The sequence below is a fragment of the Dermacentor variabilis genome, chromosome 1, assembly GCF_050947875.1.
Source record: "Dermacentor variabilis isolate Ectoservices chromosome 1, ASM5094787v1, whole genome shotgun sequence".
Lineage (NCBI taxonomy): Eukaryota > Metazoa > Arthropoda > Arachnida > Ixodida > Ixodidae > Dermacentor > Dermacentor variabilis.
The window spans coordinates 134549119-134565447 of NC_134568.1; the positions used below are offsets into that span (position 1 = coordinate 134549119).

At 43.2% G+C, this 16329-nt stretch overlaps 1 protein-coding gene across 4 annotated transcripts in view; it reads right to left on the bottom strand.

The window, feature by feature from the left end:
• Positions 1–16329, bottom strand: part of gcl (germ cell-less) — an 83016-nt gene that overhangs the window by 37888 nt on the left and 28799 nt on the right. For 2 of the 4 annotated variants that reach the window (XM_075695174.1, XM_075695192.1), the window contains exons 9-11: positions 8413–8541; positions 6024–6093; positions 3097–3172 (exon numbers count right to left, since the gene is read on the bottom strand). In XM_075695174.1, coding sequence (XP_075551289.1) covers positions 3097–3172; positions 6024–6093; positions 8413–8541 — 275 coding nt within the window. The remainder of the gene's footprint in view (positions 1–3096; positions 3173–6023; positions 6094–8412; positions 8542–16329) is intronic. The other 2 variants (XM_075695183.1, XM_075695199.1) reach the window with 2 other exon arrangements.

A 16329-nucleotide genomic window follows, 5' to 3' on the forward strand; every position in this document is an offset into this window, starting at 1 on the left:
TGAGGCCCATTTCTCTCACGTCCTGCCTGGGTAAACTGTATGAACGAGTAATAGAAACAAGACTGCAGCGGTACCTTGAAAAAATAAGATAGTTTCCAAACACCATGATAGGGCTCCGTACGGGGGCTATCCTGTCAAGACGAATTCTTACTGATCAGAGAAGAAGTTATAGTTAACGTCGCCTGTGGAGAGGAAAGACTAGTGCTTGCATTAGACCTCAAGGGAGCATTTGATAACGTTTCGCACAAAACAATATCGGAGAAACTCGAAATGACGGGATGCGGAGAATGTATGTACAACTACGTGAAGGCATTTCTCGCTAACCGCACCACCACAATAGGAATCGGTCAAATCGCTTCCTAAAAGTTCAAACACCCCAAGGGGCAATAATCTCACCTTTGCTGTTCAATATAGCGATGTGTCGCCTGGCGCAACAGCTGGACCAAATCCCCGATTTGGGTTACACACTGTACGCGAATGACATAGTGCTGTGGGCAGCAAGGGGCCCTCTGGGACACAAAGAACAAGTACTACAGCAAGCAGCCGAGGCAGTAGACAAATTCTCGAGGAGCAGTGGCCTCAAATGTGCCCCCCAAAAAACCGTAGGTCATTCTGGTACACTTGAGGGGCTACGTATCCAACGGGCCTGTCAACATCGTTGTGGAAGGACACACGGTCCAAGAAGTCAAGCCGATGCGGATCATGGGTTTCTGGCTCCAAAGTAGCGGGAACGCATCCCACACCATCAAAACATTGAAAACCACCGCAAATAACATTGCGCAAATGATCCGTCGCGTAACTTATAGGAAAGCAGGCATGCAAGAACACGACACGCTGAGGCTCGTCCAAGCACTAGTGATAAGCCGAGTCACGTACGGCCTGCCCTACCACTTCCTTAGTCGCGAGGAGGAACGGCAGGTCGACATCATAATAAGATCAGCATACAAAGCGGCCCTCGGACTACCCAAGGGAACGTCCACAGAGCGCTGCTAGCCTTAGGAGTACACAATACATTTGAAGAGCTAAAACAAGCCACACTAATCTCTCAGAGGGAACGCTTGAGCTACACTTACGCAGGACGGGCCCTACTGACAAAGGCACGTATTTCCCAACACCCGCAATTTATCAGTGAACACGTATTACCACTACCGACCTCAACACGAGCTCGAATAACAGTGGTCCCCATACCTGAAAACATGCACCCGGAATACGATAAAGCAATGCGAAAAGCATGCACACAACATATTAGAACAATGTGTGAAAATAATCCCCACGTACAACACAATATACACGGACGCAGCCGCGTATTTGAACGTACACTCGAATGCCAGTGATGCCCAAAAGAATGTCAAGAGGTACACAGTGGCAATCATCGACATGAAAGCACAGCAACAATTTACGGCATCTGTCAGGGCAGGTACTTCGGCGGCTGCTGAAACTTTTGTCATGGCAATGGCCCTCGCTCACGCGGAACACACGCAAAAGAGCGTCACCATAATAACAGACTCACAAGACGCACATCGCCTGTTTTTCAGGGACCACGTGCCCAAAACATGTCACTAAATAAGACCGACGAAATTCGCCCGTCATCACTGGGTCCTATGGTGCCCAGGTCACACAGGCCTTGAGGGCAATGAACTGGCCGATTCGCTAGCCCGAGGTATTTAACCGGTCGGTCCCAGGAAGCCACTGTAATGACCCCAATCCAACGAATGCCTGGGAGATCCTTGCTCATCAGTGTGCAACCAGAAAAAATACCCTTCCCTTCACCCACAACTCAGTGGAGAGGAAGCCGCCAGCTGGCGCAAAATTCAGACCAGGGTATTCATCCCACCTTAAATTACAGAATGCCATGTTCCCCACTCGCTACAGGCCCGATTGCCTGTGGTGCGGCGGGATACCAACACAACACATTACATGGGATTGTGAATCACACCAGTTTGATGAAACACACCACACAATGGAACCACACAATGGAACAATGGGAGGCACAGCGAACCAGCTCAGACCTGGCGGGACAACAGTCCTTCATAAGACAGGTCAAGCGGGCGGCTGAGGCCTGCGGGGCCTTGGGCTAAAGGGGCTCCAATCATAGCACGTAAATCGTTTAAGACAATAAAAGTTTCTCTCTCTTTCTCACACAGGGTAGATAAACCTCAACGTTATTTCTGAAATGAGCACTCACACCTAACTGTACATCCACTACTTCAAGTTTGACAATGTTGACAGCAATGAAGATTGGAGTACTATTAAGGTTAAGATAAAGATGTCCTAGCCACAATGTAAAGTGGCTAGCACATCTATTTTTCAAAGCATGTACACATTTATTTGCTTTACCTGTACAAGCCATAGCTAAATGTTAATTTCCAAATTTAGGAGAAAAAAATGTGTGGCCCATATGAGAATGTATGGTAATAAAATTTTCAACAGATAACTTTGATTATAATGCTGTAATGCACCAAATACACTCACAATGGACACTTTTGTGACGCACTCAAGGCATGAAGTTCAAGTACATCCTATGGCATGAGTTCCTGCCAGTCAGAACTAGTTGTGACATGCTGCGACTCCAAACAGCCACTGCCACAGTGTTTCCAAGTACACACAGCAGAGGCAAGCATCTCGAAACCTTCCAAACTGACTTCTATGGAAATCAATTTACAAATTTTTCTAGTTTTTCATGAAGCTGCAACAGGCATGAACACTTTCAGTGACAAGCTTTCTTCCACAAAATAAGGTTTCTTAACAACTGGTACGCAGTTCCTTTAAATGAGACACACTGCATACATCCAGACAATAAGCCAGGGGCGGCCAGGCGGACATACTCTTAAAGCCACAAAAGATTTTACCGATGTTTCCGAGAGGCACAGTGAAACACAAAAGTTTCAGACTCTAATGCCATTGACTGCCTGCCTTTTGACTACTAAAACTTCCTGTTGAGAACACACCTCTGGTTTTTGAGAATGGCAAATGCCTTAAAAAAGAAGTTTGGTAAAAGCTAGCCAGTGCTGCATGTGTCTACACTATTGACTATTAACAGCATGCTACTCACAAGCTGCAGTCTGGCTGCCCCTGCAATAAGCCTAGCTTACATACCTGTACATCTGTCATAAGGATTCGGCCACAACGCAGGCAGCATTTGTCAAACTCTTCCTCCGCTATGTTTTTTGGACTGAAAACAAAACAGTTACAGACAAGAATCAGCATAAAATAAGGCATACACTCAAAACAGTGTGCACTCATATGCTACCAGAAAGCAAACCTGAAACTACTGTTCTGAAAATCAGAGAGAGAGCTACACCTAATTATTTTAACTGGGCACTAGAGAGAACAAAGAATCTGCGCTGCTTGTAAAGGCAATTTTTTTTACAGTGAAGCCCTTTTGCATATTCAGAAAATTTTGTTCCAGCCTTTCTTCCGATAATAAATTTTCAGTTGTCTCCCAGTTCTTTCAGACTTTGCATGCCATGTTAAAGAAATGCATAGACGAACCCGGATATATCGAACCCGCATATAACTAATTATTATGCAGAATGAACAGCTGTAAAATCCCCTTGAAAATGTTTGTAGAAACTTCTTATGTGATACAGTCATACCTGCCTACAACAAACCTCCATACAACAAATTCCCCAATATTCAGAAATTTTCTATTCCCCGCCGTCACTCCATAGAAGTACATGTATTTGAGACCTCTGTGTGACAAAGTGGCGGCGGGAGACACCCTGGAAATAAAAAAGTCCCTTCACCGACCACCTAGGGGATTTTACCCCAAATTTTGTTATTTTAGCATGAGCCGCAGCCGTGTGCATTTCCTGCAGTTGCCCCTCCGACGACGGATTGCAAAGCGGTGTCATTGCGCTTGGTGTGCACGTAGTAGCCCCGGTGACAGCGAGGCTTCCGAAGAGTGCCGCTGGGGCAACACACCCTGGCAACAGTGAGGCTTCCGCAGAGTGCCGTTGGCGCAGAGAGTAGGGAGGAACGACGCTTGTCCATGCGAGTCTACATGCATATTGGGGCACCCCCTGCATCCCTTGAGCTGGCTGGCAATGCGATTCTTGATGATAGTGATCTAAAGAAGGGAAAGATGCTTGATTCTGCAACCCATGAGGGAGCATAGCGAAGCATGAGCGCCTCGACGAAGATACGTAAAATATTGACTCTTGAAGACAAAATGACTATCTTGGAAGCTGTTTCTGGAGATGAAGAAAAGAAAGATGTAGCTGCCAAATTTGGCATCCCAGCCAGTTCTCTGTCTACAATTTCGAATGCAAACGCAGCGCAGTGGAGTCAGGTACCGACTGCAAGAAGAAGCCGAAGCCATCAACAAACGCCGATGCCGACAAAGCCGTGTTTACTTGGTTTATGGACATGAGAGCATGAAATGTTCCCATCAGCAGCACTGTTTTGCAGGAAAAAGCAAGGGATTATGCTTGTATCTTGGGCTGCAATGATTTAAAAGCAAGTAATGGGTGGTTTCAAGGCTGCAAAAGCAGGTATGGAATTGTCAGCAAAGTAATTAGTGGCGAGTCCTCCTCTGCAGGCAGCTATGGTGCCACTTCTTGGATTGAGCACAAACTACGAGGCATTTTGGAGCATTACGATGCGTGTGATAAGCACAACGCTGAAGGGACGGCCCTTTTTTACGAGTTGCTCCCAAACCACACCCTTACGCTAAAATGAGACATCTGCCACGGCAGCAAGCAGAGTAAACATCGCTTGACTGTTTTGCCCTGCGTAAATTTGGATGAAAGCGACAAGCCAGTTCCACTGGTTATCGGCAAAAGCGCCCGACCCAGATGCTTTAAAGAGACACACAGAATGCCTGTGAAATACGTGGCAAATGCAAAAGCATGGATGACACGGGCATATTTAGTAACTGGTTGAGAGAGTTCGACAAAGATATCAAGAAACAAGGCCTCAGAATTTGTCTATTCGTAGACAACTGTACTGCACACCATGTTGAAAGCCTTAAGCCGTTTAACATTGAACTCCAGTTTTTACCCGCAAACTGTACCTTGCTCATACAGCCTCTTGACAGAGGAATTATTAACAGTGCGAAGTGTTCCTACCAGCGTAGACTAATGCAAAGGCTGCTTCTAACATTCGTCTTCAGCGGGAAACAAAGGTGGACATTTTTCAAGCAGCTGAGATGCTTGAAGCATCCTGGCGGGAAACAAGTGCAGAAATTATTATGAATTGCTTCAGCAAGGCCTGGTTCACAAAAGATGTTCAGGCTGTGGAAACTGACAGTGGAGAGAAAGAGCTCTCAGGCCTGCCCGATCTCGCCGAAGCTTAGGTTTCACTGCACGCGAATGGATGACGGATGGATGACAGCCCCGGATGACGTGTAGCTTCGTGATTTTTTTGTATGCGGACGACTGCATCGTCCCTACGGAAGAGATCTCAGATGAGGCAGTGGTGGAAAGTATCCGATATCATAGTGACGACGACAAATCTTCGGAGGTCGATTCATCACGTGCTTTGCCTTCCGCGGAGGAAGTGCTGGATGTCACTGACATTTTGCGCTGCGTCGTGGGCTCACTAGACGATGATGAAACAGCGTTGTGTACTTTGATGTCTTATGAGTGTTCAGTGTTGCCATCCCTCACGAACAAACAACAGAGCAAAATAACACAGTTTATTGCCACTAAATAAACTCGTTTTAGGTGAGTACCTCCAGTTCCCCCTTTGCTTAATTTGTGCATTTCTTTTTCAGATTTTCATGCTGAAACTGCATAAAACCTCTTTGTAACGAAAATTTTCGAGCATTTGTCAATTTCGTTATATCCAGGTTTAACTGTATATCAAATTACCTACTTATCCAACTTTTTTGTGAGCCCCTTCAGATTCGATATATCCGGGTTTAACTGTATTCAACTGAAAACTTGTGATCAAATTTGGCAGCTTGCACAATTTACGTTATTCTGCTTCCTAATCATACACCGGAAAAAATTTGAGGCACAAGTGCAATGTGTGCTCAGGTAAAGCAAAACACTTGCACTGACAAATATGTCGAGGCTTACCCCTTGTCAAGGCCTTGGTCGATTCTCAGCATTTGGTACCACTGGTTACGGAACACAGGATACAGAGACTCTGCATCAAAATAAGTTAAATGTGGTCAAGAATCTCCCGCAAAAGATACAGAATAGATGTTGAGACAGCACCAACATTTTCTATGAAATAAAACCCTCAAATATCTTTTAAAAGTTTGTTTCACCAAAATCTCACTTGGTAAGTACACCAATGAAACAGCACTTCCTCCTGAGATAGTGCTCCTAATATTTCCTGTGTGATATATCACACACATAACCAGGTATACATATACAAAGTAAAAGTTAATAGCTATAGCTGGCCCCAAAGTGCTAGAATTAAAATACAAAAAGCAGAGCAGTTGACAGCTGCACAACTTTTAATGGCATAACACCAACTAAATTTCCAAGGGGTCTATTTAAGCCTTATCTCAAAATATTTGTCACCAAAGGAGACAAGAAAAATTTGCTAACTTGAAATACATATTTTAAAAACATTCATGGATACACTAACCAAGAATGAATAAGACACCTTGGTGATCAAAGATACTATAGAGTTCGAATTTGTCTGGCAGACATATTCATAACTCACACTCAACAAAGGGAACCTTGCGCACATATTACATACAGTACTTCAAAGCATTAAGCAGCAACCACATGAACGTGATATTCAAGCGACAGCAACAAGCGATGTGACAGACCTACCCTGTCGCATCGCAGAGCAACCTTATGGACACAACATTGCGAAAAAAGTAGCAATAAATTTACATTGCTGTGTGAAAAAACACTATCGTGCACCCTTAAAGAAATGTCAAATGTATCACGAGGCCAATGTTTCAACAAGAGTCTATTAGATCTAGCTTTAATATGCTGTCATCACCAGTGGAAATCTGTTACATGTCACCAGTGTGAAATGCCATGGTGCCATCTAGTCAGCAAACTTTAACACACTTTCACGGCTCTCAGTGGTGTCTCAGGCCTAACAGCGTCAAAACAAACAACCGATCTCAATAATAATGACAATAGAGCGCGAATATACTTTGTCCTCAGTGTGAGAGAAGACAAAGCGATGGCTGATTTTACTATTTATTTTTTGCTGTCACAGCAGAGAACAAGTAGTAAGAGCAAATTCAGATCGAAGCGGGTGGACTGGTTGCTTCCATGTTGTTGTGCAATCACACTGTCCCTGGCAGAAGTCGCGATGTGGACTTAAAGATGACAAGCTAACTTTTCTGGCTGGCCAAAAACCGGCGACGCAACCAGTGACAGTGACGGATTGCCCCCCACGAAGGCAAAACCTGTCACTCATCCCCGTGATCTGTCGCTGTTGCTCGAAAATCGCGCCTATGCGGTTGCACCTTTACAAACCATTATGGGGTTTAATGCCCTGAAGTGACACATGGGCTATGAAGGGTGCCATAGTGGGGGGCTCCAGATTAATTTCAATCACCTCGGGTTTTTGAACAAGCACCTAAACCTAAAGCATTCTTGCATTCCGCCCCATATTGAGATGCTTCCACCATCGCCGGGAATTGATTGATTTGTGGGGTTTAAAGGGACACTAAAGCAAAACCCTAAATCAATTTAAGAATGATAAAGTATTTTTTGAAAACCCTATTGTTGTTAATTTTGCAATGTTGCTTATTAGAAGAAAGAATGAAAATGAAAGTTCAATTTTTTAAATTTTACACCAAATCCCCAATGTCGGTAAGTCAGTGTGACATCATCATCATAAGTTTATTTCTATACATCATTACAAACGTTCCTGAAATTTCAAAGTGTCTTTTTATATTTGGGTCGTGCTGGCTCAGTAAAAGTTAGTTCCCAAAACTTGCCATGTTCAGTCCATGGTTTCTTTGCAACACAATGTACCTAGTTCATCTTTACTGATAAAGAATTAACTAGGACCTAGCAGACACTGTTAAAATCCATGATGTTGCAGTGAGCTGGTGCGGGAACTTCAAGGCTGTGTCACCACCAGGCTTTCATTTTTGTGCCTTTTCAGTTTTTTCTCGTGGTAAGAGTGTTTTTTTGGGGTACTGCAGAAGGGTAATTTACTAATACAGGTAACATCATTGTTCTCTTTAGTGGTCCCTATAACGTCACAAAGCAACACTGGCACTATGATAGATGATGTTGTAGTGGAGGGCTCTGGACCAATTTTGACCACCTGGGGTTCTTTAACGTGCATTTAAATTAAGTACATCAGCATTTTTCTATTCCGCCCTTATCAGAATGCTGCCGCAGTGGACGAAAATCGAACCTGCAATCCCTACCAGCAGAAAGCCAAAGCCATTGAGTCCAAAGGCACTGAGTCACCGTGGTGGGTATACTGCATTACACAAACAGCCTTTTCATACCACATATGCACACAAACACACACCTTTTGGGTAGATGTTGTTCTGCTCTATCATCACCACGTCTAAGGGGTGGTTGATGAGATGCTCAATGCGCAGGCTCTTGTACACCTCTGTGTATTCCTGGCCTTCTTCACACTGTGTGAAGCAGTCTCCTTGCCAAAATAAAAGGAGAGAACAGAAATGGTGAACTAAAAAAAAATTTAGAACATAAATCAAATGAATATGCACACAATTTTAAGCACGGGCTTACGATAGGAATAGGTTAAAGCAGAACAGGCAATGGGTAACAAGTTTAACTTCCAAAGAGGACTCCAACCCAAAAGTGCAGAGTTCATCCCCGCTTTCTGCCCCCCGCAACACTAGGGATGATCACCAGCCATAAATATAATAAAAAGTGCAAACTGGCTTGCACTGTTCCTCCATTGTGTACAAAATCCTTGAATGTTGGTTCTCTTTTGACAGATCCGTAAAACATGGAGGTTTCATGGGCACATGAAATCAAATTTTGACTGAACCTTAAGAGATTTGTCCGACTAAGAGTACTGCCCTAACTTAGTTACCTGCATATTGGTCAGGTGAAATATCAAAGAAGTTTCGGCCTAGGAATTTGGACAAGGAGTTTCCAAAAGCAAGAAAAAAGAATGTTTTGCTGGAGTAAACGTTTCTGAATTCAAACTCCGTTAATGCAAACTTTCAGATAATTGAACCGATTGCCATGATCCCACCGAAGCTGCATATAACTCGAAGTGTAAAAAGAAGGCACTGAATATGAATACTCATTGGTTCAGCCATCGATCATTTGAACCACGTGCTGCCGAGTGTCTGATTTCATGGTACAGCAAATGGAGCAGAGTGGAGAGGCAAGACTCTTGCATGGCTATGTTATGGAAGGGCAGGGTCGGAACACCAGAGTAGTGGTGCCTTGCTAGTCATGATTGCCATTGCTAGTCTCCTGGGCACACACATTCCTGCAAGCAACTTGTTGAGGGAACGTGTGCTGAAGATCCCAGTGGTGGCAACGCCAAGAGGTAAAAATAATCTCTTTTCCCATTCCTTCCTAAAGGGCAACTGCAACGAAATTTCACTTTGGCTAAATTGTTTATATATGAGTATTATATACTACAGATGCAATCACGGCAAAGATGCAGGGCTGGTAGTTGTCTCATTCTCTTATCAACAGCCTTAGCCCCTAAGCAAACAATGCGTGCACCTGACAGTTCGCAGGAATTCCAAACCATGGTTTCAAAGGTTTTCAGTGTAATGTGGGCACTGCTTAATATCAGAGGCCATGCCGAGAAAATGAGCTTGGTTCTCAATATTCTGCGTTTTACGTCCCTTGCAGCAAGCAGTAATGGTGATGTTTTTCAAGTTTTAGTAGGCAAAACAATAAAACATTTATGTTTTGCGAGTTATTTATGATGCATCCACTAGTATTTTAAATGAAAAACGTTGCTCAAAGGCTGCTTTATATCTACACTATATGAAATAATACTTTTTACATGATCAAAAATTTCACTGCAGTTCGCCTTTAAAGCTTCCAGCATTACTGTGCCAGTGTTTGAGCTGTGAGCTGTTTCCTTTGGCTCTACATCTGCTGATTGTGGCTAATCATGCATGTGGTGCAGAACTGTGGCATATTAGTTGTTGCCGGCACGCAAGGCACCTCCTGCATATGCTCTGTGCAACCTGTGAAGTGAGCGATTTTCGGGGGGCACAGACACGTGGAGAACAGGACACCAAGCTTTTGTGGAAGAAATTTCTTCTGCATTGTTAACCAATGCTATGCTACACCACGCAATGAAACTGCTGTAATGCATGGTGTTGCTCTGTGATATTATGTTAATAATGAGCATATAATTCATTATATAATGAATCTCACATTAATATATATACAACCGCTTTCTATGCACGCATAGCCTAGCTGTATTGGTTTGTTGTAACTGTTGTGATCAGAGAGACTGATGACCTTTAATTTGTTGTTGTGGAATCAGAGTACTTCAAGGCACATGGATAAACAATTTAAAAGTGTGTTGCTTCTGCAACAACGGCCAAGGAACTAGCCCCGTAATATCTCATTAAACTTTTCTTTAGCTTGCTCAGTTCCACGTTGTGTAATTCATTTCACCTTAGCTTTCCTCCACTTATAAATGGCATTGCGTGTGCTTTGAATGATATAAATCTGCCTTGGTTACACTTCAGATCATCTGTTTTCTTATTATTCAGTATTAAATTCAATGACAGAGAAAAGTATCTATTTTTTCTGAATACCTGTGCCAATTTATATTCAGGATTTCACTACAGTAGAACCTAGTTGATACCTTCCCATTACGTACGTTTTCCGGACGCCAACGCTTGCAATCAAGAACACAAAAAATGACCCTACAGAGTTACGCTCATTTTTTAGCGGTTGCAACGCTCCCGGAAAACACGATTTTTCAGCACCACCATTTAATACATCGCCAAACTGCGACTGTATGATACGTTTTCCGGCTGCTAGATCCCATGTAAGCAAGAAACTTCGTGATCCAGAACATTATATCGCCGCGGCATCCGATGTGACCCACCAGCTCGACTTCGTTTCGGTTTCCAGTTGGCCTCTTCAAGGGCCCCTCACCAGGCTCCACAGCAAATTTCGGTTATATGCCGGAAGTTGTTACATGTCCTCTAGGGAGCGTTCTGTCGCAAAAATTTTTGAAATCGTCTCATTAATAGCCGAGATAGAAATATCTCAGTGTCGCGAACCCATGATTTCAGGAGGCGAGCTCCACTGCCAAGCGAGACACTCTCTCCACTCGCCCCTTCTAGCCTCTGCAAGCAAAATTCCTTCCCTGTGTTCTCCCATACCGGACCTCAAGGATCGCGTGACGCATACATCATGGGCCTCGGCTTCATTTATTTTTCTCCTCGCTTTCTTGCGGCGCGGCACACTTCCGCTGACAGCGTCGCGCACGAGCTGTTGTGATTGTTTCATTTCGCTCAGCGCACAATTTCGAGCGCTGTACATGAAGACATCTGACTAGCGGTATAAGTCACTGCTACATGAATACAGAGGCAGACACAAGCGGATCACAGAGCATAATCGCGTACTGGAACATGGCAGAAAATGACATGCCGTATCTACTCGCATAATGATTGCACTTTTTTGTCAAAAAAATTGCCGCAAATTGAGGGATGTGATTATTACGTGGGCTAAATTTAATGCGAAAAGAAAATATTTTTTTTTTCATCTCGCATTTGCTGCGGGATGACAACAGGTCAACAAACAGGTGGCTGCCGCTGTAACAGTGTGGGACACCAAAACAGAAATGACAGCCGGCGGAGCAAACCTAATGCGCCGAACGTGATTTTTCTTCTTTTCGCGAGTACATTACGCGCATTGAAACAGTTTCTTCCGTATCAGTAATGAATAATATAATTAATATCGGCACATCTGCAGAAATAACGTAGCCATGTCCACTTTAAGGGGACGGAAAAAGAGATGGGCATGCTTATCTGCCAGTGACATAAAAACACATGGCGGGTATTCTGCGGAAACTGTAGCATTTGTCTTCACTACCATCCTAATACAGCACGTTTTCGATAAGGATGGGCGAATATCTTAGCTGTATTACAAGCGTCGGCATACGAATAGGGTACACTTGCCACTTGTAACAGATCAGTGTAAACGTGGCTACTATCGTTGCCGCTTGCAATTTGTTCCGTGCCCACAAGTGCAGACGAGAAGAATCGAAAGGCACTTTTTTGTTGTTGTTGTTGACCATAACCAATATAAAGCCTACAAATAATAAAGCCAAGGCAAGTTTGGTTTTTTTTTTTTTTTTCATGGAAGTGTGGAAAGTGATGAAAGGAATAAAATGGGGCATCTGCTTAAGAACGTTTGGTGCGTGCAGACCACTTGGTATGTCTTGGAGTCGTTCGCGTAGCATTCAACAGCATTCGACAGATGGTAAGCGCGATCATCATTAGCTAGACTTGGCACACGAGATATCGCTGTAGCGAATTCGGAGTGCAATCATTACACGGGAATGAAAAAATAATCTAATTTTGACGACAAAATTCAGGGGTGCAATCATTATGCGAGCGCGATCATTATGCAAGTAAATACGGTAGTTTCGGTGTCTGCGTACACGACTTCACGACGTGGGAACAAGCAGACGAAACGGAAGTACATCTCTCTTGCTGCCGTGCAAAGTAAAACAAAAACATGCAGAAATTCAGTTTGTTTGTTTTGTTATTTCTCTAAGCTTTCATTCGTCTATTAAAGCAACATGTTAGTTTTGGATGCATATATCGAAGCGGAACAGTCTTGTAGACAAGATAAAACTGAATGACGTCGAAGTTACCGACACTCAGCGCATTGCGGAAGCTTTTAACACGTTTTTTTCGTCAGTATTTTTACGTGAACCCACCCAGAAAGATGATGCTCATGGCGTTGGTCTCAAGCTTCCAGATCTTGTCATATCTGAAGAAGGCATATTTTCCTCACTCCTAAACTTAGATCCAAAAAAATCTGCAGGTCCTGACGACATACCTAACGCTTTTCTTAATCGGTTCGCCGAATGGTCCGCGAAATACCTGTTCATAATATTTAACGTAAGTTTAAAAGAATGGGATCTGCCTAACGACTGGAAAGTCGCCAAAGTAGTCCCAGTCCACAAAAAGGGAGACAAGCTTAATGTAGAAAATTACAGACCTATCTCCCTACTCTGCACCGCTTCTAAGGTTATGGAACACTTTATTTCTAAGCATTTAAGTTCCTTTTTAGAAAATAATGACTTCTTTAGTGAGAGTCAGCACGGATTCAGGCGTGGCTTTTCTACCACTATGCAGTTATTTCATATGACCAATGAAATACTGGCAATCTTGGATCAAGATGGGCAGGTAGACATTCTTTTTTTAAATTTCGAGAAAGCCTTCGATCGGGTTTCACACAAAAAAATGATGATACAGCTAAACAGCATCATACGCAGCGAACAAATTTTGCGTTGGCTTGATTCGTACTTGACGCATCGAAAACAATTTGTCAGCATAGGTGCTTCGAATTCATCGCTCGCCTCTGTACTTTCGGGCGTTCCACAGGGCTCGGTTTTAGGGCCACTTCTTTTTTCTATCTACCTAAATGACCTGGCTTGCAAATTTTCCATGCGGTGCCGCTTTTTTGAGGACGATTGTATTGTTTATTCGAGCATTCAATCTGTGGATGACCAATCTAGCTTAACTGACTATCTAATAGCAATACACGACTGGTGTATCCAGTGGCATATGACCCTAAACATCTCGAAATGCGCGCACATGGTTATTACACGTAAAAAAAATCCGCTAATTTGTACCTACACGATAAATAATATGGACATTAAACATGTAGAGGAATTCACATATCTTGGAATTACAATTGATTCCAAGATGAGCTATACCGCTCATGTTCGGTATGTTTCTGTGGCAGCAACGAAAAAGTTATGGTTATTAAAGCACTGTTTAAAAAACTGCACTAGTGCTACCAAATTAACCGCATATGACAGTTATTAGGCTAATACTCGAGTATGCCAATATAGTCTGGGACCCTCACACAAAGGCTGGTATAGATATTATCGAAAGAGTACAAAAAAAAGCTCTTAGATTTATCTACAATGCTTATGATTGGCGCATTTCAGTCAGCTCTTTAAGGTTGCGATCTGGGCTCCAGACACTAGAAACTCGTCGCAGAATGCACCGTCTACAAGCAATGTATAACATAGTTAACAACCACACTAAAATGAGATTTGACAACTACATGCAATTTGACAAATCGCGACTGACCAGAGGTAAGCACAATCAAACAATATTGCCGCGTGCTAGAACAAACGCATATCTTTATTCCTTCCTGCCGCCCAAGACAATTCACGAATGGAACGCTCTTCCGCAAAGCGTGGTCAACTCAGCCACTCCAGATTCCTTATCTGCAGTACAATGTCATGCATTCATTGTATCTTTCACTTGTTACATATTCTGATGACTCTTTTATTACGCCTTTTCTATTGGCAGCAATGTGACAGCATCATTGTATTTCTTTTGTGTATTTGCATATGTTTACTTTGCCTATTAGGCTGTTTTATTTATTTATTTTTTTTACTTATTTTTTTTATCCCCTTGAGGAAAAAGTTTGAAATCACATGATGTTTGTACCACTCCTGCCTGGGATTCCAAATGGAAGCCGGCAATATCCTGAAATAAATAAAATGTTACACAAATAACAGATGTTGCCTTGAATAATTATCAAAGTCATGTGTCACCACAAGTGATGTCGCAGTGCAAACACGTGTACGTAGGCACACTAGCACGTGTACGTCATCCTCTGGCTTGGACCACAGGATGGTATGGTATGGTGGGATGTCAAAAATTCCTTAACGCACAAACTTAACTGGGATGACAAATCCACCAATGGTAAAACTTTATTGAAGTCCTGCAGATCGTGAGTCATCACGAAGTGGGACGCTCCCATGTGGGAACCGGAAGGCCATGCCTCTCGGCCGCATTGTGGGCCTGCTGGACAGCCCAGAGTTGGGCCAGAGTGCAGTGGCCGTCAGGAGAAGGGAAAATGGCGTTCGGTTAGAAATTTCAGATCTTTTCGGGGCACGTAGTGATGTAATACTTTGCAGACATGATCATTATCGCGCAATGTATGCTCCGTGCTTGTCAACTCAAAATGGCTAGACCTGGTGAGTGGCCCTTTAAAACTCCATGCAATAGCAAAACAACAAAATGCCTCTCCAGCCATCGAAGCACCACCAGCTCGCCGTGCGTCGGTGTCTCGTTTCACGACAATCCGTGTGACGCTTCGCATTACGTAGATGTCAACAATAGTTGAGTCTGTCAAATTTTTTTAGTTGCTTCGGATCTTACATTTTCCCGGATAGTATGTTTTTTCTCGCAGTTTTTTCAAAACGCATGAACTAAGTTCTACTGCACATCTGCACATGCCCATTGACATGTAAAGTATGCAAGTACAGTTGAACCCCATTATAAAGAAGGTTGTATCTGACAGAAAAATATCTACACCATATCTGATATTTGTCATGTATAATCCAGTGCACAAAGATATCAGTGAGAAATGTTTTGAATTGACTTTGGTTTATCCAATAATTTGTTATATCAATGTTTGAGGTTCAACTGTATATACACTACTTGAACTCTATGCCACTTAGCTGTATCGCTTTTTTGCAGTCCTTAGATAACTATGGTCCAACACCCATAGAAAATAATGCTTGTTTGGCAGCATCCAAGACAGTACTCTCAATATTTCTGCATAACCAGACTTCCTTTATTCCTTTAGGATTACATCTGAACCTACTTGTAACAATATTCAAGTGCCACAAAAATTTCATTGTTATAACCGATAATTGTTACAACCAGGTTGCATGAAAAAAAGCAAAATAGGGGGATGGCAGAGCTGTTGCGAGAAAACTATATAATGGCAAGGAGGCCAATGCCCCTCCCCACCATCTTTCTACATCGGGCTGCTAATTGTGCTGATTGTGATTGTTTAACTCTGCTTCCTGCACGCTCTGATCACATGTAACAAGCTGTGGCTGTCGGCGTTCAGGAATGGCACCGCTATAACTGCAAAGAGGGGTCATCGGTGGCAAGTGACATGCGAGCTCCGCCAAGGTATCACTTAGGTGCCTCCAAAACGGGCCTTTAAAAAAATGCGAGAAAGTTGCTGCAGCAGCCACTAAGCTTGAGAAATTCAAAAGAAATGCTGGAGCGAGATCGCCACGAGCATCTCGCGACGTACTTCTCATTGGCTTGCACGAGAAAACTCCATTTCCATCAACCTTGCTTGCTTTACACAAAGCTTGCCGACATTCTTCTCCTAGGCGTCCAGGTGTTTCACATAGTGCAGCAGGAAGTCTCTCGCAAAACCAAAACCCCAGAGGGACTGATTCATCTGCAGGGCATCCTTA